At 41.1% G+C, this 19630-nt stretch overlaps 3 protein-coding genes across 6 annotated transcripts in view; 2 read left to right on the forward strand and 1 right to left on the reverse strand.

The window, feature by feature from the left end:
• Positions 1-1429: 1429 nt before the first annotated feature.
• Positions 1430-7077, reverse strand: LRRC57 (leucine rich repeat containing 57). 3 transcript variants are annotated; one of them, XM_054828677.1, is made up of 7 exons: positions 6954-7068; positions 6336-6371; positions 6034-6212; positions 4672-4807; positions 3351-3619; positions 2700-2885; positions 1430-2359 (listed from the first exon to the last, which is right to left on the reverse strand). In XM_054828677.1, exons 3-7 carry the CDS (start codon positions 6115-6117, stop codon positions 2318-2320), a joined length of 717 nt encoding a protein of 238 aa, XP_054684652.1. In that variant the 5' UTR covers positions 6118-6212; positions 6336-6371; positions 6954-7068; the 3' UTR covers positions 1430-2317. The 3 variants fall into 3 exon arrangements, with proteins under 3 accessions (XP_054684652.1, XP_054684650.1, XP_054684651.1); XM_054828675.1 differs by having other exon boundaries at positions 1489-2359; positions 7059-7077; XM_054828676.1 differs by lacking the exon at positions 6336-6371 and having other exon boundaries at positions 1489-2359; positions 6954-7054.
• Positions 7078-7096: 19 nt separating this feature from the next.
• HAUS2 (HAUS augmin like complex subunit 2) lies at positions 7097-13268 on the forward strand. The gene is made up of 6 exons (XM_054828674.1): positions 7097-7408; positions 8047-8139; positions 9502-9571; positions 10399-10531; positions 11204-11312; positions 11437-13268. Exons 1-6 carry the CDS (start codon positions 7118-7120, stop codon positions 11584-11586), a joined length of 846 nt encoding a protein of 281 aa, XP_054684649.1. The 5' UTR covers positions 7097-7117; the 3' UTR covers positions 11587-13268.
• A 1441-nt stretch (positions 13269-14709) lies between these two features.
• STARD9 (StAR related lipid transfer domain containing 9) overlaps positions 14710-19630 on the forward strand; it is a 113705-nt gene continuing 108784 nt past the window's right edge. For both annotated transcript variants that reach the window (XM_054828639.1, XM_054828640.1), the window contains exon 1: positions 14710-14839. In XM_054828639.1, coding sequence (XP_054684614.1) covers positions 14793-14839 — 47 coding nt within the window. In that variant the 5' untranslated portion in view covers positions 14710-14792. The remainder of the gene's footprint in view (positions 14840-19630) is intronic.

The following is a 19630-nucleotide window of genomic DNA, read 5'->3' on the forward strand; positions in this document are numbered from 1 at the left end:
TTGATTATTAGTGGAATATCAGTACCACTTTCTGATGCAGCAAGAGCCAAATCTGTGAGGGAGTTGGTGCCTTTATGTTAGTGAACAACACAGTCTGCTTCTTGGATTGTCTTACTGTTGTCTATAGAATAGATGCTTCATTTCCATATCTATGGGATGGAATCAGCACTTGCACATCTTTGTATTTCTGAATGCTGTTAAGAATGAAGGTTTACAGTTTCCGCTTTTGATTGTTAAACTATATATTGTGCACAAAAATACATACTTTTATAATGGAATGTGTTTTAAAAGTATTTTCTCTTAGAAATGTCTTTTAGTTTCCTGTCCTTGAAAAACTTGGCAGAACTAGTTGCTACTATGCAACTAGGAAGTTTCCCTTCTATTTTTATTTCACAGAAGTCCTAATGCTAACAAAAGAATGGGTGTGGTTTGTAAGAGGAATATTTTGATGTGGAGAGGCCACAGCTGGAGTACTGTGTCCAGTTCTGGGCACTCCAGTTCCAGAAGGAGAACTACTAGAAAGAGTCCAGCTGAGGGCTATGAGGATGATTAGGGGACTGGAGCATCTCTTGTATGAGGAAAGGCTGAGACAGCTGGCTCTGGTTAGCCTGGAGAAGAGAAGGCTTGGAGGGGATCTGATCAATGCTTACAAATATCTAAAGGGTGGATGTCTAGAGGATGGGGCCAGACTCTCTTCAGTGGTGCCCAGTGACAGGACATGGGGCAATGGACACAAACTGGAACACAGGAAGTTCCACCTGAATATGAGGAAAAACGTTACTCTGAGGGTGACCAAGCACTGGAACATGCTGTCTAGAGAGGTTGTGGAGTAGTCTCCTCTGGAGATACTCCAAACCTGCCTGGACACAATCCTGTGCATCCTGCTCTAGCAGGAGGGATTGGGCTAGATGATCTCCAGAGGTCCCTTCCAACCCCTACTGTTCTGTGATTACTATGTCAGAATTGAAATAAGACATCATCAGGCATCTTCTAAAAGAACCACTTATTGCTATCTTAATTATAGTTCTTATGTCAAGGAAAAAGATTGGCACAGGGTCACTTATGCAGATGGCATAAGACATTGAATACACTTGATGATTACACCAGCAACTTGAAGGAGCTTGTGTCTAAATGCCTTTCTTGTCTCATGCAGGAAAGCTTAAGTATAGAACAGTAGTTAATGTATGATTACCTGTAAGACAGAAGTGTACTTAGTACAGCTCCAACTGTGCTGTTTTGAGCATGCAGTATGTTAACTGAATTGCTGCTGCAGTGTTGACATATTCAAACCCTCTGCCTTCTTAAAGTAGTTGTATAGCTGTTACCAACAACTGATGGAACCAAGTACCTAAGTGATGGCTTTCAGTGATAGCTTAGTACTACTTGTTAGTGATGACAGCAGCAGTTACACCAAATAAACATGAACTGATTTTTTTGAAAATAATTTACTAAAATAAACCAGTACACTTTCCTTTTCAGTATAAGTTACACAATTGCATACATTTTTAGCTCTTTCTAGGTGCTTCTGGTAATAAGGCAGCAGCAGTAGACAGACAACTAAAACTTTCAGCATTGCTTTGTACACAAGGAACCAGTGTAAGGGTATTATATTTTCCAGCACTACATGTTTTTACTGAATACATTGGTGAGCCTCATTTTTATTTGAGACAGTGCAAGCAGAAGTGGACTGTAGTGCAATTCTTGCTTATGGGAAAAGAAAGTCTGTACAGTAAAACACAAATGAAGGATGTGCAAACCATGATTTGTTTACTGGAAGCAGTTAATAAAACACATAACTTAGCTGCAACTGTTTGTGCTTCATAAAAAACTTAGGATATAAACTAAAACATCTGTAAAAGTTGTTCTCTGTAGAATAGTGCTTACTGCAAGACATACAATGTTTCAGATCTGCTTTGGTGGTAGAACTTCCATGTGTGATCAGAGAAAAATGTTTCCAAGAGAAATAATCATCTTACAAATCAACAGCCAGCTTTGGGACAAAAGGGAACTGGCAATTTTGAAGCACTCATTCCCTTTCTCTGTGAAAGAACAAGCCCTGACAAAGGAGAACATGTATTGTGTTAAAAGCTATAGTGGCACAAAAATCAAAACTGGCCCCTGGGCAGGTTCATTGGTTCAATACCCATGTTCTCTAGTTCAAGTTTATTCAATGTGGCCTTAACAGACCAACTGTATCAGACTACTAGAGGAAGAGTACTTAGATCATCTCCATCATCAGTCTTGGTTTAAGTCAGTGAAGCAGGTGCTTTCAGTCACTAACTCTTCTTACTGGGAATACACAGGGTCAGAATAATGATCATGCAAACTTCTTCTTTGTAGCTGTAAATCGTTCCATGTACTACAAAGGAAAAAAATAATCTAATTAATGTTAAACAGGTAAGAATGCTGCATAATAGGAAGCACCCATTATTTTTTGTCCCATCAAAGTGAAGACACGCTCCTGTCATTAGCTGCTCTTCAAAAGATGCTGAAAGAACACTGATCCTGAATCCCATAAGAAAGTTAATATTTGAAGAACTCTTGAAATTCTTTTCAGAGGTTAGTTACAAATTCAGTACCAGTGACAATACCAGTAGACTGTGCTTTTATTCATCAGCATAAAAGCTTAGTATTGTGAGGAGACACTAGGTAAGGACTTCACCAGAAGCTTCATTAAAAAAAAAAAAAAAGACACAAACCTTGTCATAACCTTCCAGTTCTCTGAGTTTCTTGATTTCAAAGAGGTTACCTTCTACTGCAAGCAGTGAGATCTGGGAATCACTGAGGATACTTTGAGGAAGCATGCTGAGTTCTAGACAGTTTTCTTCTAAACGCAAGACTTTGAGGCGTGGACAGTGGGAGATCTGCACTGAGATCTGCGAAATCTGGTAGAAATAAAGAGAAATTAGATTAAAATTTTAGTGATCCATTATTAAAGTGATTGGCATTTCAGACTAATATGAAACAATTATCATGTTGTAAATATAAACTACATTAACAGTAACTACTTAACAACACTGTCTAAGCAACAATAACAATGGTCAAAAAAATCCATGTAATTTATTTTTCTTCCATGATGACAGGCAACCTACACATCTGTTTATCAGATTCCTACCCAAGAAGTGTTCAAATAATTTTTTTGTATGATTATATTCAGGATTTGTTAGTTAGTCAAAGCAGGCAGTTGGATGTATCAGTACACAAATTCTAGTTATGATCCCCCATTTCTGTTGTGTCCAGGAGATGTCTCTTAGCTATAAAGTTTTGATGGTCTCAGCTTATGATCTGTGGATGTTCTAAGATAAACTATGTCCTAAATCTACATGTCTGTAATATCGCAGTTACCAGACCTGATTCTGATTCAAATTGAGCTCAATAGCCTGCAATTCTCCCACAGTGTCAGGTACATTTTGGATCTGGTTTTTGGAAAGATCTACCACATCCAAGTGGCGAAGACCAGAGAGTTGTGTAGGCACAGTCCGCAGCTGGTTTCCAGAAAGGTTCAGGGTTTTGAGAGCTGAAAGTTGTCCAAATGCAGCTGGTAGCTGCCTCAAGTGATTGCCATTCAAGTGTAGTGTTTCCAGTTTTTTCAGTTTACACAGCTCCTCAGGTAAAACAGCTAGAAATAGATGACAGAAGAAAGAGATGACCTAAACAAAAAGTAATAAAGATTCATCCCCATTTAATTCAAATAAACTTCTACATGGAAAACAGTGCTAGATTACAGTAATTTCTCACAGGATTCCTCCCCATTTTCCAATGAAGGCACAGATCCCTGCACAGAAACTTAAGCTCACTAACACCACGTGCTTTTTAACTATCCTCCATAAATATCTTAAAAATAATCTGCAGGCAGGGCAGACCTTGCCTTTTTCACAGGCTGAAAACACTATTCTGAGAGGATTTTAGACTATCAGTTATACTCTTTACTAACCACTTTGCTAACATATTCTATGACATTTGAAACACCACACAACTCACAGCTTCAGGTCTGCTACAGCTCTTTAAAGGTATTACTCAACTCACTCAAAAGTAAGTTCTCAGATAATTCATATCGTATCATACCAGCACAGAAGCCTCCCCAGGTAAGCTCTGCTGCCGTTCATTCACCCCTCATTCTACCTACACACGTATATAACCTGTAGCACTCCCTCAGTTCCATTATAGAGTCAGAGGTTTGTAAATTATATTCATTTTTCAAAAAGGTAGATAATACACAATTAACACATTAAAAAGTTAGTTTCTTCACCTCATCCTAGTTTTTCCTGGAAAGTTGGACATTTGTCCAGCAGAAACAACAACCACCATTGAATGGCCAGCAACATTTTCTACAGATCATCTTCATTACCTGTTCTCTATGCAAGTACTAAGCCATCTGACGCTGTTAAACCTTCAGATCAGACAACTCACAGCACAGAAACATTTTATGGTTTTAAGTACTTATATTATCAGTTTTACAATGACACATAACTAAGTTGGCAACTACTTTTGAAGAATTTACAGGTTTGTTTTGGGTTTTTTTTCCTGTACATGAATTCCAAAGATTTCAGTTTAGGTGCCTAAACTCCCCATTTACATCCTGTGAGAGTTAAATTATTAAATTTAGTTTCTAATCAGAGAAGTCATGTTATTATTTTAAAAATCTGCAGATATATTAATTAGCAGGCATACTCAGTTTGTTATTGTTTAGAACAAGGCTCTTCAAAAAGGAAAATTTTCCAATGAGTGGTGGTAAGAGCTCTATTTTGTTGTTCGACAAGTCTATTGTCCTTAAGTTGCTTGTTAGCTTCTGCAGATCTTCAGGAAACTATGGGGGAGAAAAAAGATACAGCATTTAAATAGTCGATACAACTTTGAATGTTCAAGTTTCACAGCTTAAAATTTTAATTGAAATTTGTATTGCTGTCATATGTATCACATACTGTCATATGTATCACAATGTCCAATCACCACAGTTGGCAAATTGCTTAATACATATATTTAAAAATATTTTTTCATCTGAGGAAGGGAAAAGGGATATAAAGTAGACAGTCTAACATTTAGGAAGAGTAGTTTTTAAGCCAAAGAATTTAAATTAAAAAGGGAGAAGGAAGCATACCATCACATGAGCTCACTGATGTATAGTCCTCTTGTGTGTTTCTCTTAAACATGCCTGCCATTTTAAAATATTCTACAGCTAGTTAACAACTCCCTATTTTAGCAGAGTAGGATTGGGAAATTTTTCCTCTTACTTTCCTTTTAAAATAATGATGTAAACCATTTTCCTTATTCTTATTTACATCCTGTACCACTTTAATCTGCACTTGGCCCTGAGCAGAAAAGAAGAAAAACCTGACAATCACCATCAGCGAGTCCTGGTCAACAGACCAGTGGTTTGGATTCTCCTTTGGTATGGCAGAGGAAAACAGAAGAGAGAAGGTAGGACAGTAAGTGGAAGAAGATATTTCAGAAAAGTCATGGAAAATTACTGCAATATAGTTATTTTGGCTATCCTGTGAATTGTTACTCGACTTATGGTTTCAAGACATTCTGTGTTTTTCTGCAGCTGAGTCAAAGCAAGACAATTTCCAATATAATAAACTTCAAGATGCTTGCAGCCCAGTGAACAGCCTGTACAGACTATTCATTTGACTACAATTCAATACAGTGTAAGTATCTAAATGCAACAAATTGTGGAGTATTTTTCTAGATAACAATATGGTTATAAAATTTACATTTTTCCCTCAAGTTTACAGCCCTTTTTTAAAGAGCACAACTTCATAACTAGTACTTCTTGAACATACATGCACTCTAAAGCATAAGCTCATAAGTATGCAAGTGCCCTGACGGATAAATCCTCAATCAGAAGACAGTGCAAGCAAAAATCCACTCAGCAGAAAAAGAAAAAAAAATAATAATCTTGAAATAATATTATCCATCACTATTTATGAGAAATACATGTACGCAGTGCATTATGACAATGAGGTGGGAATTTCTCTCCAGAAGTGCCAGTCACACACACAAACAGCCACATTTGCACTATAGTTACATTACCTCTGTAAGTCCCTTTCCCGTTAGCTGAAACACACCAGTTTTCTGTGCTGTCTCCAGGTGGGCTTTTAATGCGCTGTTTCCCATCCTAACAGTTCTCTGTCAAGCGTACAGACTTTGAGCGATAGCCTCAGCCAGTTTCTCTCAGTTATGCTGCACTACAGAGCTGCAATCCAAAGTCTCTGTGATAAAGCAAAAGTAAAAAGTCATTTCATGTGTACTGTCTTCAACACCCACACGTGTTTCAACAGACTGAACCGTTTTCATCTCCCTCATAACTAACAACTAGAACTTAAAAGACTTACCTAGCTTAAGGTGCCTTCATTATAGCAGTTTGAATACTGAAATGATGAAACAAATGTAGTTAAAACTAAATGGAAAAATTGCATACTTTCCACATTTTGCCTCTTTCATGGCCCAGTAGCATAGGGAGATTCTCCATGGAGACTGGCTGCGATTTTAGTGGCATCTGCCAGCACTGACCTGCTTTCAACACTACAGTTCTATTTGCTTTTTTTGGGAGCCTTTGTTTCATTGAGAGACTTGACTCCTTTGCTGTGACTGTGGATGCAGACACACGACACCCATCCCCCGCAACTCCAGCGGGGTTTAATCCCCCAGGACAAACTACGCCGGGTTACAGGCCGAAGGACTAGCGCCAGGTCTGTAGCCGGGAGGCGGGGAATAAAGCCTAATACAGCACATAAACAGCCGGGACAAGGAGCCCATGAGAAGCGCTCCCTGCCGCGATGGCTAGAAGCAAGTCAGCACGGGGCGAAGCCAGCAATGACCCGCCGCTGGCCTCGGTCCCTCTGCCCCAACCCCGCCCCGGCTGCTCCAGTCCCACTGGGGCCGCTTGGCCGTCACCCCGACCCCGCAGGGAGCTCCGGCGGGGGCAGCAGGCCCGGCCTAACTCAACCCACCTGTACAGGCACCGCATACCGACGCTCCGCGGCGGCGAAACCCCCTGCGCCCTGCCCTGCGCTCCGCCTCCACCCTTCGAGAACCGACGCCTCAAAAGCACTTACCGGCTGCCCCGGAACCGGATGCGTGTCACCCCGCTCCCCCCTTTCCTATCACACCCAACATGGCGGCAGCCCGCCGGTCACAGATGCTGCCGTCTGCCCGGGCTTCCGGGACAACCAGCATGGCGGACCGTCGCCGCCCCGCTTCCGCAGCGACGGCGGCCGCCAGACCGGGGTCTCGCAAGGCGACCGTGCCCGCTCGCAGGACGCTGAAGCCGATCTGGCGGCGAGGCGCGAAGGGTGCTGAGGAATGGAGAGATGCTACGGCCGCCCGCCCCTCCTGGGAGGGGGGGCAGCCCACGGCGGCGGCCGCCCTGCTGGCGCGGTGCCTGGCGGCGGGAGTCGTGAGCCAGGTAACGGCCTGGGGGGCTGGAGGGAGCCGCGGGGAAAATAGTGGCGTTCGAAGAACTACCTGTGGTAAAGGCTTGGAGAAGCCGCGGCTCGGATGCTGTGGGGCAGCTCTGTGCCAGTCCCTTAGGTACCTGTGTCCTGGCGGCAGGTGCGGTGCCTCACGCTCAGCCTGGGCTATAGTGCCTTGTTTGCCGGCCCTGTGTCTTCTCTAGACCGCGTTACTGTTTGTGTAAATGCTTGTTAATTTGAAAGGCAGAGAAGTTTTTCCTTTTATTGTGGGATCTCTTCCAGCTTTGACCGATGGCAGCTTTCCTTGCTAGGAATAACCATACCTTCTGGTGTGTATTTGTCTAGAGCGTAGACATGCAGGTTTTTTGATGTTCTCTAGTGTGTTCCAGTGGCATGCAAGCCAGTATCGTTGGGAGTGCTCTCATACTGCCTTTTATGAAATTTGATTTTCATTCATGTTTGTTTTCCCAAAATAATGCATGTATTTTATGAGTTATTCAGCTGAAATTTACTGCATTGCACGGTGCAAGAGATTGACAGTAACTTTAGACTATTAAAAGCTAATCCTGAGAATTTGCCCGATACCTTCGTGCTGCTGACTGCATTTTTTCCCGTTGTTTTCCTTTCACAGGAGACATTGGATTTAACCCGTAGAAAAGACCCGTGCTTTGTGAAATTCTCAGAGATGGAAAAAATGGCAAACATTCAAGCTGAAATCAATGAGGTATAATCTTTACTGTTGTCGGCGTACACTCAACACTTCACTACTTAGAGATAATATGTGGTAGCTGATGAGGTTTCAGACTGCAGCGTGCTATTGTTTCATGGTTTAGGGTTTTTTTTAACAGTTTAGCTGTTTAACAGTTGATGCTTTTTCCACAGTGGGCTGACTTGTCATAAAGAAAAGAACAAAACTATGAAACAAAGGTTTTCAGTATAACTGGAAGGACACAACAGCTTGCATCTTTCACTGGAGCATTACCTGAAGTTTTCTGAAGAAAATGAAGAACAAATAAGAATTTGTAGTTGACTTAAATCCACAAAAATGTATTTCTTTATAGGCAGCTAGACCATTTTGTTGGTTAGCAAGAGACAACCTCAGTCACTTCCTATTTCCTGAATTGGCTGTTGGCTTGTATTTTATGAGGATGTTTTCTGAGCATTTGCTCACTGGTACAAAACTGTGTTTATTAAATTACACAATATGAGCTCCAGCAGCTGCAAAGCCTTACTGCAAAGCAGTGTGACAAATTCATCATTTACTTTTTTGGAGAACTGAGCTCAACGGCTAGCATCATCCTGTATTGACCAGCAGAAGGAACAAACAAACAGTTTCCGGCTCCCAGTAACATGGCTACTTAACCTCCTTTGCCTGAAGGTTTCATATTCAAAGTAGTCTCTCTGACAGGTGTTCAATATGGTATCAGTGAAGCAGGTTTATTTTTGTCCTCTTCTTGGTGATCAAGAAAAGCAAAGCAACAGTTCTCCATGTCCTGAGAGACTGATATTTCATCCTCTTCTATACTTTCCTCAATCTTCTCTTGTCTAGCCAAAGCAACCGCAACTCTCTCAGCCAGAGGAAGATATCTGCTGCTCTTGTGCTGGTTTATCATTAGGAAGAATTAAAGCTAGGAGGTTCACCTGAGAGCTTCTCACAGCTAAAAAAACCCAACACAACACTCGCTAATCTTTGCCAGAAAGAGGAGACAGGGTTGTGAGAGGTTCTTTAGTAGAACGTAGACTAGGAAACTGCTTTGTAGGAGATGTAGGTTTCTGTGGTTTAGGAATGAATTGTAGGATCTGTCTTTTCCAGTATGAATTCCCAACAAATCACCAAATTGTTTAGGTTTGGGTTGTTTTTTTTTTTAAAAACAGTCTTTTCCTATTGACTAAAAAAGCCCCACCTAGTAGTAGAAACACTTGAGGGACATGGTAACATGCTCTCCTGCAAATGCTTGCTCTTTCACACTTGCACTCTCCCCCATGCTCCCACTTTCTCCCTTTCTACTTCCTTCCCCACCTCAAGAGAGTCAAGAATATCTGTATAAATATGTTAAAAATTATTTTTCATTTGATGTTGTTATAGAAGAAACTGAAAATTGAAATTCTACAGTTGGAGAAGGAGACAGCAGACATTGCTCACCCTTTTTACTTAGGTAGGTGCAGTTGTGTCTTAATAAAAACAAGAGGTTTAAATGACTTTATCAGTGGATTCATGTTTCATCTGAGTACATGACACTTCTAGAAAAGTTATTGCAGTTGTCTCCACTGGATAGCTTGTTAGAGGTGACAGATGTTTTATTAGCCCTTCCATACTATTTGACACCCTCAGCTGTCTCAGTAGAAGCTCTGTGTGTAACTTACTCTCAAAAAAAAAAAAAAGGGGGGGTGGGGGAGTGACTCTGGTGTTAGTGGAGCATCAGGAGTTCTGAGATCATCAGTAATGTGATTCGCTTCCCTTGGCCAGTGCGCTACTTTGCTGCTTTTCCAGTAACTCAATGTATTTCTCCTGTATCTCTGTGTCCCTAAAATTACTTGGACTTTCATTTTAGGGTTTTGGGAGCATATGTATTCATTTCTTTATTATTTTGCACTTTTCCCACTACAATTTGATGGATGCTTAAAAATATTCTAGCTTGCTACTACTGTGTTAGGCTAATGAAGTATGTTGTAATCATATCAATGCTGTGGTATAGTTTAAGAAGTTGGTTTCTTCTCAAAGACAGTTTACTTAAAACTATAAACAATGTAAAAACGATTAACAAAACTGTATCTCTAAAAGGTAGGTATTATGACTTCGAGGTGCATGCTGATATGAAGTCCTATACACTCCAACAAAAGTCATTCTGATTAATGATACCTTTTTTGAGTGTAAGGTGTCCGGTGTGGTAGATCAGACTCTTGCTTTCTGTCTTTTTTCAGAAGAAACTTTGGTCTTGTTTTAGCAGGATAATAGTTTTAACTTTGCAACTTTATTTCATAGGCAAAAAATGCGAGATTTTGCAAGATATGAACAGACACTTGGAAGCCGTACTGAAAGAGAAGAGGGCTCTTAGGAAGAGGTTGCTAACGCCCAGATGTCAAGAGAGCCTGCCTATTGAGGCTACTTTCCACAAGTAGGCATATAGAAGATAATTGTTCTTTGTTTGCATGAGTCCAAATTAATTTGAACTACTAGGTAGTAAAAAGCACATACTTTCATTCACTTTTCCATTGAGAAGAATAGAAATAAAAAAAAAAGGTAGCAGAACCTCAGCTAAAAGCTAGTAGTTTACTCATTGCTAAATTCATAGAAAGGTAGTGATACGTTATTTTTATGAATATTTGCTTAGGGTATTGGTCTTGTCTTCTGAAGAATACACAACAATTTGTGATGTACTGTTTTAAACAGATGTGTTAAATACTTGGTTCATTATGCTTCTCCATAGGTAAGAATTGTTACTTCAGTATTGTGTCTTTCTTCCACTGTGACTTGCTCAGAATAAGTGTGCGAATGATTCATAGACACAGTACATGTTTCAAAAATATAGTCCTTCTTCTCATAGTCTAAAAATCTAGTCCAGTTACTGAAGAAGTGCATATTGACTTCTGAAATTCATGCCCTACTTGTTGCTGAGAGCCATAAAAGAAGTGTAATTACAGAGAAATTAATTAGGTGGTCAGGAACTTGCATAAAAGTGGAGAAGAGGACTAAGAAAACCCACAGAGGAAAGAAAAAAGAGCTGGGAAGTGTTAAATTCTCATTGTTTTGCACAGCTTTTGAGTGGGGGGTTCATTCTTGGTTACAGGTATGTAGTAGAGTTGTTGTCTGAGGCTGTGACTTTCATTGAGAAGCTTGAAAGCCATTTGCAGACTGTAAGAAGCATCCCTCAGATACCGACCACCATGAAGAATATGGTGAGTATCAAAAGAACTGAGCCTTCTGTCTCCTTCAGTGTTAAGAATTCAATGCTGTTTGGTTGTTTAGGTTATTTTTATGTCAAGATGTATAGAGATGAAATCCAACTCTTTTCTGCTTCAGGACATTGCTTTGTCAAAAACAGAGGTGCTCGTGATGGAGTTGGAGGCGCTGACAGATGAAATATTGGACTGGAGAGAACTGCAAAAAGAAGTGTATTCTGACAGCATATGCAATACTGCTGAATTGGACTTTGGCTTATCTTTAGCCTAGCCAATACTTTTCTTCAAATAGGATGGCTATTCAAAGAACTACCTTTTTACTGTCTCGGATGAAAACTACAACATAGCTGTGCTTTAATCCAGCAGGGACTTTGTAGGTAGTTACATTTCTGTTCTTAATGTAACAGTTCTCCAACTACTAAAAAAAAAAAAAAAAAAAAAAAAAACCAAAACAAACCCCACAGCAAAAAAACCAAAACAACAAGGACAATGAGCAGTAGATCATAGGAAAACAGACTACTGAGAAGACTTCTAAGGAGTTCCTTTTTGAAATAGTTGGACAGGATTCCCTTGGAACTGTATTGTCAATACAAATTTGTTTTGATATTTCTTATACATTTGCTATAGCATCTGTATTAATTTTTATAAGCATCTTGATAATACACTGTATTTTGTATGTCACTATAAAACTTAAATAAAAGCACTAGATTTCAAGAGCTCAGTTTCCTTGTTTTTATTTTGTTATAAAATCCTGTAATTAAAGGAACAGTGTAAAGTCTTAGGTCCCAGCTTATGCTTCCGTAGAAGCTCCAACCAAGAAATTAAACTAGTTTTAAATTATAGTTTATTATGGTTATGATGTGTTGTGTGGGAAAGCAGGGAATGAACTTGGTGATACATGGCAGGCCTACTGATTTGCAAACCATGTTTCTATGATAGTGATAAATATAGTCTTCAGACTCTCCTTTTCTGTTGCTTTCCCTATCTTCAGTGCCCCTTTGGAATAAAACTCTTGTTCCATGAGTATGACTGACAATTTAGCAAAGGCATTGATTGTTCCAGTTTGCAACCATAGAGACTTTTATGTCATGAAAGACTTGTTGGTAAAATATTACTGGCAGGACATCTATAAACCAGGACAGTTGGTTGTCTTTGGAGGATGTCTACTTTTGTATTCAGGATACAGAGTAAACTGGAAGTGGTGCAGATGTATTCCTGTCTACTGTTGTATCGTTTGTCATCTGAATTCTTCATACATCCAACCTGTTGATTTCTATTTCTGAAAATGAACCCTTTATTTTTTGAAAGCAACCACTAGGTGGCTCAGTAACACACAAATTTCACTGCAGTCTCTCTGACTATTGCATAAAAAAGTAGAATTAAGGAAGAAATCTTTGGTTCTTTGTTGAGCATGCTTATTTGTATTTGGTCTACTCCATATTTGAAATTTTCTAGGAACCCTATTTTAATCTTTGTAGGCTACATCATTCTGCTGTGTGTGATGTCAAGGAGCATAGCTTAACAGTTCTCCAGTATACTGTGTAAGCATAGCTGATGTTCCTCTCTGCTGCTGTTGAGAAAAGTTAAGAAGATAGAAACAATTTGGATTAAGTCAAGCAGAATCTCAATAGGAGCTGAGAATATAAACTGGCATTTGAGTCCCATAAGCTTGAATGGGATCTTTGTATGAACACTTGCTGTGTGTCATGGTGGGATTTGAGTCCAAAGTCCCACATCACTGTCATTACAGCTGTGGAAACGAGGTCTTCCACACAATTGCAGAGGAGGAGCTGACATTTTTACTGAAAATGCTTTGCACAGTCTGTGAAATGGGAAGAAACAGAATCCGGACTTCTGGGATCATCATCCTGTGCATCTATCACAGGCTTAACCTCTCTCTCGTTGTCTTACAGTGATGGTTTAGGTCAGGCAAATTAAAGCTGTTGTAATGTAATGCTTCCAGAAATAGGATGAAAACATTTCTAGTTAGTTTGTTCATTATAATTCCTTGAAATAAAGACAAATAGGTGTTTTTGCCAAAGAGTCAAGCGTATTTTCTTCTTTTACTGTGTCCATTATTGGAGAGCTGACTGTGGAGATAGTAGTGTTTAACTAATACCATTATGCTATTGACATACCAAATCATTCTTTAGTATGACTAAAGGGATAAATCTATTCAAGTAAATGGTGATTTACAGCTTGTAGGCGTTCATTTTAGCATCTCTGCGGTGGGCCCAAAGGATCCATATCATACTTCACTCTGGTAGGTTTCTGTGTTGTGGTATCTTTTTCATTTAGATTTAATGTTTCTGGAGCTTAAGGCAAATTGTCTCATGAAGAGAACTGTACTTAAAGTACAAATAAATAGTACAGTTAAAAGGCAATTTAAACAGAAGTTGTTTAAATGGACCTTAAAACACTCCTATATGATATTCAGATGTAGCTCAGTTTCTCATATTTTGAAATGCAAAACCAGAAAAAGTCCACTTAAAAATGAGTAATGACATTGGCAAAAACCAAACAGGAATTGTTGAGCTTGGCATCTTGTTTATGCATGCAGCCAGTGCTGCTTGCTCTCACATCTTCACAATTGTGTCGGTTCCTGGCAGGGACAATATTCTAAAAGTAATTTTTTTAAACTTTTGGTGGTTTTTATATTACTCTAAGTGCAAAACCTTTATTGGTGCAACAGTTTGGCATTGATTTCAATTCTACTTCTTTGGAAGTTTCAACATTTTATTTTATGCAATAAATACAACCCATATAAAGATTGGAGGTTTTCAAAGGAATTTAAAACACTTGAGAGCTTTCCTTTCGCACCAGTAAGAAAGCAATACTTACCTTCCTTAAATTACTGTCAGATTAATTAAATGTGGAGTGCTTTGCACTTTAAACAGAGCTGGTTTTCTGATTGCCTGTGCCTTACTAGGAAAAGAAATGTGGTCAAACGTACGTAGGATTAGAGTGGCAGGTTTTTACTTCTGAAACAAATTGGTTTCTCTTGGGTAGTCCCTAGTGAGTATCTTCACGGCAGCACCCGTCGAATAGGACTGTCGGCATTAAACTCTTCAGTGAAATCCGCGTTATTACGCTGCTGCAAATGAGAATTGGGTGGTGCTGCTGGGGGAGCAGGGCTATCCCTGGCGATTTTAAGCACGAAACCACCGTCTCTTGGTCTGGAGGCCCCGGTCTCCCGGGCGGACCTGGTTTAGGAGGAAAAACATGGTTTGGGTGGGTGCTGGAGGGGCTGCTTTGGGGAGAGTTTTCCCGGAAGCCCTCCTCTCGTCCCGGGGAGGTTTCCCTCCCGCCCCCGCGGGGGCTGCCTGGGCCGGGCCGGGCCCTCCCGGCCTTCTCCTCCCCTCAGCGGCAGGGCGGGGCGGGCGGCTCCGCTCCTCCCCGGGCGCTGGGGAGCCGCGCCGGGGGCGTGATGAGGGGCCGGGGCGCGGGCGGCGGTGGCTGCTGGGCGTGAGCCGAGCCATGGCTAACGTCAAGGTGGCCGTGCGAGTCCGGCCTCTGAGCAAAAGGTGCGGCGGGGCGCGGAGGGGGGGATGGGGAGGTCCCGGTCGCGGCGGCAGCGGGGCAGATACGGGGCGGCTGGGAGGGGCGGCGCGGCGCGGCGGCGGGATGCGCTGGTTCTGTCACCGGGGACGGGGTCGCCGCTGAGGGGTGGCTTATCCGGCATTGAGGGAGGGACGGCGGGCGTTGGGGGGCTCAGCGGTAAGGTACGAGTCGTGGCAGGACTCCTCTCTCCGGGTCACTACCTAGCTTGGAAAGTTTCCTTGGAAAAGTCTCCCGCTGGAGCTGTTAGGCTGACTTCCCTCTTCCTGAGCTCCCCAGAATAGGACAGTTGCCACCCAGTGTAAGGGAATCTTCTCTTCCCCTTTTGTTGTTGCTGTTTTTTTCCAGCGGGAGGCAGAGCCGGATATTCCCATTGTCGCTCAGCTCAGCTCCGCTCCGCTCCCTCCCCGGCTTGCTTGGCTCCAATAGAAATCCCAAAAGCTAAGTGATACGGCTTGAAGACAACTCCCACAGATAAGAAGATGCCGTAGCACAATGCTCTGGTGGTGTTTGGATATAACGCATCATTAAAGCCTTGCAGACTTTGGAAATTCGGGGAGGAAAAGAAAGAGAAAAAGCAAACAGCCACAATTTCCGTGGCTGGTAATTTATTCCTCCTGTTAGAGAAATGCTATAGCACTTCAGGCAGAAATGCTTTGAAATGTGGTATGAGCTCCGAGGGCCAGGCTTTGATTTGATGCTGCCTTTCTTTTTAGCATGAGTCCCTCATGTTGTGTTCTGACTGCATTGGCTTCTGTGATAAATAACTCTTTCATGTAGTAGAGAAAATGATTCTCGAAGAGTTGCCCAGTCTGAAAACTAGCCTAGTCATTTGGCCGGCAATACAGTAGCATATTTTGCACTCTTAAATTCTTCTTTGGCTATGGATTTTTTGCAAGACAAGATACCAGAGAGTGTTGAATAAAATTTAAAAAAATGAACTTGCTAGTCTTGAATATAAAAAGGGAAAGGTGGAAAGTAATTTACAGGTTTTCAGTATATTTTACCTGTAACTCAAAACTAACTGATTTAAAACATGTTTTGTCCATAATGTCATTAAAACTCCGATTGGGTAATGTTGTTCTGATTTATTGCACAGCTGTGAATGAGACAGGTTTTAATAGATACTGCCATATTGTAAGAAGAGTTGCAGCACAGAAGTAAGCTAAGTTTAGCCTTTCATTGCTTAGTGTTGCTTTAGTGATGGAGGTATTCTTTGATTTTTATTTTCTTCTATATTGTTAGTCATTCTTAGTATTTACTGACGAAATAAATTGTCGTTATGCTCTCTAGAAATAAAAAACAGTATACAGTTGCTAAGTATTAACATTAAATGACAATTTGGTAATGATATTAAGATATCCAGACGATAGGACCCTTTCGGTTCAGTCTTGCAGAGTTTAGTGGAGATTGAAAGCATTTAAAAGTCTGACTTGGCAATGTATTTCATTGTGCTGTCAATGATGTATTTGTTTCTTCCACAATAGCATTTGGCTGCCTGTTTGCAATTATGTAGCGGACTTAGTAGGGTCTCCTGTAGACATGAGTTAAAACAAGTGTTTCTTAGCAGTTGGAGAAGAGAGGCCAAAAACTGAATTGGCAGGGGTGTAATCTTCCCTCTCGCCAGATCCTTCATGGTGAGGAACTTTGCACCATGTCTGTCTTAATGTTTCTTCCCCGATGGGTAGCATTAAGCAGTGCATGACAGTGCATAGATCGTTATAGCATTACACGGCACCTGTAACTCTGTTAGACAAGGTGTGGTAAACAGGAAAACCTTCAACACAGTCAGCGTGGGCCAGCTGTTTGGTCAGGAGTGTATCTGGGAGAGCAGGGTGGGATCAGAAAGGTGGACAGCCTCGTGCATGTGGGAGAAGCTAATCTGGCACCAAAACAGAAATGTTTCTACAAAGGTGAGAGTGGAAACCAGGAGGTAATATGAGAAGAGACTGTTAAATAATTCCATCTACTCAACCTGTGGCAGTGTAACCGATGGGATGGGGAGGCAAAGACCAGTCTTGTGGTGTTTGACCCCAAAGGCAATAGGCCATTTATTCCTTGTACTATGTTGCCACAGCAGAGGCCAGCAAAAACGTTCCAAGATGGATTTTTTTATTTTATAAAAGGGAAGGGGAAGTGTTTGGATGTTCTCTGTGAAGGCTCTGACATGAGAACTTGCTTTCTAGCCTTGACCAAAATTGTCCAAATGTAATGACTTCAAGGCAAATACCAAATATATGAGAGCTTAAAGTAACCTTGATAGAGATTGAAGGGACTAAAGCTCTCAGTGGGGATAAGGGCTTGCTCTATCTATTCCAGCTTCTTATACCACTTCTGTATTGTGGTCACACAAGCCTCTCATCCTCCCTATGCACACACGTCATGATTGCCCCTAACAGGTACCCATGTTGTCAGAGGTCCTAGGATCTCTTAGGTGCTTTAAAAAGAAAAACTTCCTGCATAAAAATTTCAGTTCAACTGGATTGAAGTACTATAATGTGTGCAATTGCAGTTTCAGCCCCAAATACTAATCTTTGTTTTTTAAGAGTCCCAAAAATCGAAAAGCTGTAGGTAGTTGGTTTTTCTAGACTATTGTACAAACTTTACTTTCTTATTGTTTCTTTTTATTTAATTTACAATGGCAGATGAACGATGGTTTTGCATCTTAAAATTTATAGAATATTTAGATGTTAAAAGATGTTAATATGGGAATTCATAAAATCCTGCTTTCTGTTTAAAGTTTCCATTTTTTATAAACCATATTAATCACATCTGCTACTTGTTATTTAGCATAAAGCAAAGAGTGGTCTTTCTGTTCTGCGCCCATATGGCGCCCATCACAATGCATTCTTTGACAGAGTGCTCCTATGCACAAATAATCCCCGATAGTAATAAAGTGAGTACAGTTATACAGAATGCAGAAGTTTTTCCTTTGCCTAAACTTTAAATAGCGTGTAGCCAATGTTCGTCATAATGCCATCAGTCATTCTGTAACAGACTACACGATTTCTTTTTTAAGCACCAAAATGTTGTCCTGGGAGTAAACTCCCTCAAATGTGTTCCCTGCAGTGACATGGCTTTAAAAGAAGTCTTTATTATACGTTTACTATTCTATATACTAAAAAATATTTGTTACTTTGTGGTTACATGGATATTTGTTCTGTGTAAATACATTTCCCCCTCAGAATGAAATATGGAAGCTTGAACAGGTGCTATAAATTGACTATAGCAGTAGGTAATAATCAGGTATTAAGTAGGAGCTGGGAACTGATCAAATCCCTTTATGGGTTATTTCTGGACATCTTAATGCTTGGTCTATTAGATATTAAACTTTTGTAAGGAAAGTGTAATGTTATTTTTGGCTGTCAGTCAGAAGCTGTTGATGGAAACACTTTCAATGCTAGCACGTAACTATGTGAACTAGGAATGTTGTTTTTTTTTTTTTTTCTTGATTTCTGCTGTGGAGTATGCCAACACCACGATCTGCAGTGTGGTGCCGTGATATCCGATCTGACCCTCCAGACCTGGAAATAGTGTGACTGGCTGAGAAAGAGGGTACATTACCCTCCAAGTATTTCAGTATTGTGTCTAGGGCTCTTGTGCCTGGGTAGCTCGGTTAAAGCTGTGTCGGGTATTTGTATGCTACAGTAACACCTGCAGCGTTAGACGTGCTCTTTGACTATTTATGTAGGCCAGCAGAAACCAGTGCTAGTTTTTATGTGCTGCTAGTTTCAAAAGTGTTTGTCCCTGTGGTATCCCATCCCAATTCCAGTACCTGGTTGTGGCTGCTGATTGCTCTTACGGTGGACCTCAGCCCTGTGTTATATGAGAGGAGGAAGGGAGGGCTGTGTTTGTGCATGGGAGGCCCCCTGGGAGGGGAGCGGTCCATGTATCCAGGACAGTGTAGTTGGGACCATGATGGAGCACAGCTGCCTCATGCCTTTTCCTCCATGATCCACTTCCTCTGCGTCTTCTGCTCTGCATCCAGCTGCTCTCAGTTCACTTGTGCACACTTGTATTTCCTTATCTCAGTGTAGCTTGAGAACTGCTATATAAGTAGTCTTAAAGATGGGAAAGAAGGGTTTTAGAAAACAGTGCTCTGTACCACAATGAAAAGCCTTGTGCATTACTATTGGATTCTCTTTTTAGCATGCCCCAGTGGAAGACATTGTGTTCCTTCACGGATTGTGCATTGAGGCCTGGGTAAAGTCATTCACAGCAAGTTTGTTTAATTGAATTGTAAAATTATAGTGGTGTAAATTAAAAACTCGATGCTAGGGCATGCAAGATGCCCTGTGACACTTTTTGAGAGTTAAAGTACTTTACTGGGCCCTGAAGTTTGGGATCTATTGGTGCAGGACCCAGCAAAACAGAAGACATATTCTGCTGTTGAAAATATCTCCACTTTTCAGCTGCCTCTGTGGCCTGGAAAAGGAGAGACGGGCAAGGAGCTCTTATTTGAAAGGGTCTTTCCTGGTGTCTTTAATAACTCACAAATGAACTCTCCCATCCTCTATGAACCTCATAGCCATGTCACCTGAAAGAGTTGCTGAACAGATTAATTAACCTCAAAGCTGCCCTTTGCCTTTCTCTGCTTTGCATTGTTTCCAAGCTGTAACTTGAAGCCTCCCGGCCAGCTGTTTATTTCCCAGTCACCTCTGGAGTTCCTGAGCTTGTCCTCCACACGCTGGCAAATGAGAGCATCAAAGAAATGTCGGGGTAGTCCCAAGAGGCAAAGCTGAACTGCACTTCCAGCT

This window comes from Grus americana, chromosome 5, assembly GCF_028858705.1.
Source record: "Grus americana isolate bGruAme1 chromosome 5, bGruAme1.mat, whole genome shotgun sequence".
Classification (NCBI taxonomy): Eukaryota; Metazoa; Chordata; class Aves; order Gruiformes; family Gruidae; genus Grus; species Grus americana.

Bases quoted from the DNA above. Each gene is read 5' to 3' on its own strand.
- LRRC57 (XM_054828677.1), bottom strand. From the start codon at position 6,117: ATGGGAAACAGCGCATTAAAAGCCCACCTGGAGACAGCACAGAAAACT. The intron at 3,620-4,671 runs GTATGCCTGCTA...ATCTATTTCTAG, and splicing joins TCTAAACAATAACAAACTGA to CTGTTTTACCTGAGGAGCTG. The intron at 2,360-2,699 runs GTTTGTGTCTTT...TTTCCTTTGTAG, and splicing joins AACTGGAAGGTTATGACAAG to TACATGGAACGATTTACAGC.
- HAUS2 (XM_054828674.1), top strand. From the start codon at position 7,118: ATGGCGGCAGCCCGCCGGTCACAGATGCTGCCGTCTGCCCGGGCTTCC. The intron at 7,409-8,046 runs GTAACGGCCTGG...TTCCTTTCACAG, and splicing joins CGGCGGGAGTCGTGAGCCAG to GAGACATTGGATTTAACCCG. The intron at 8,140-9,501 runs GTATAATCTTTA...ATGTTGTTATAG, and splicing joins TTCAAGCTGAAATCAATGAG to AAGAAACTGAAAATTGAAAT.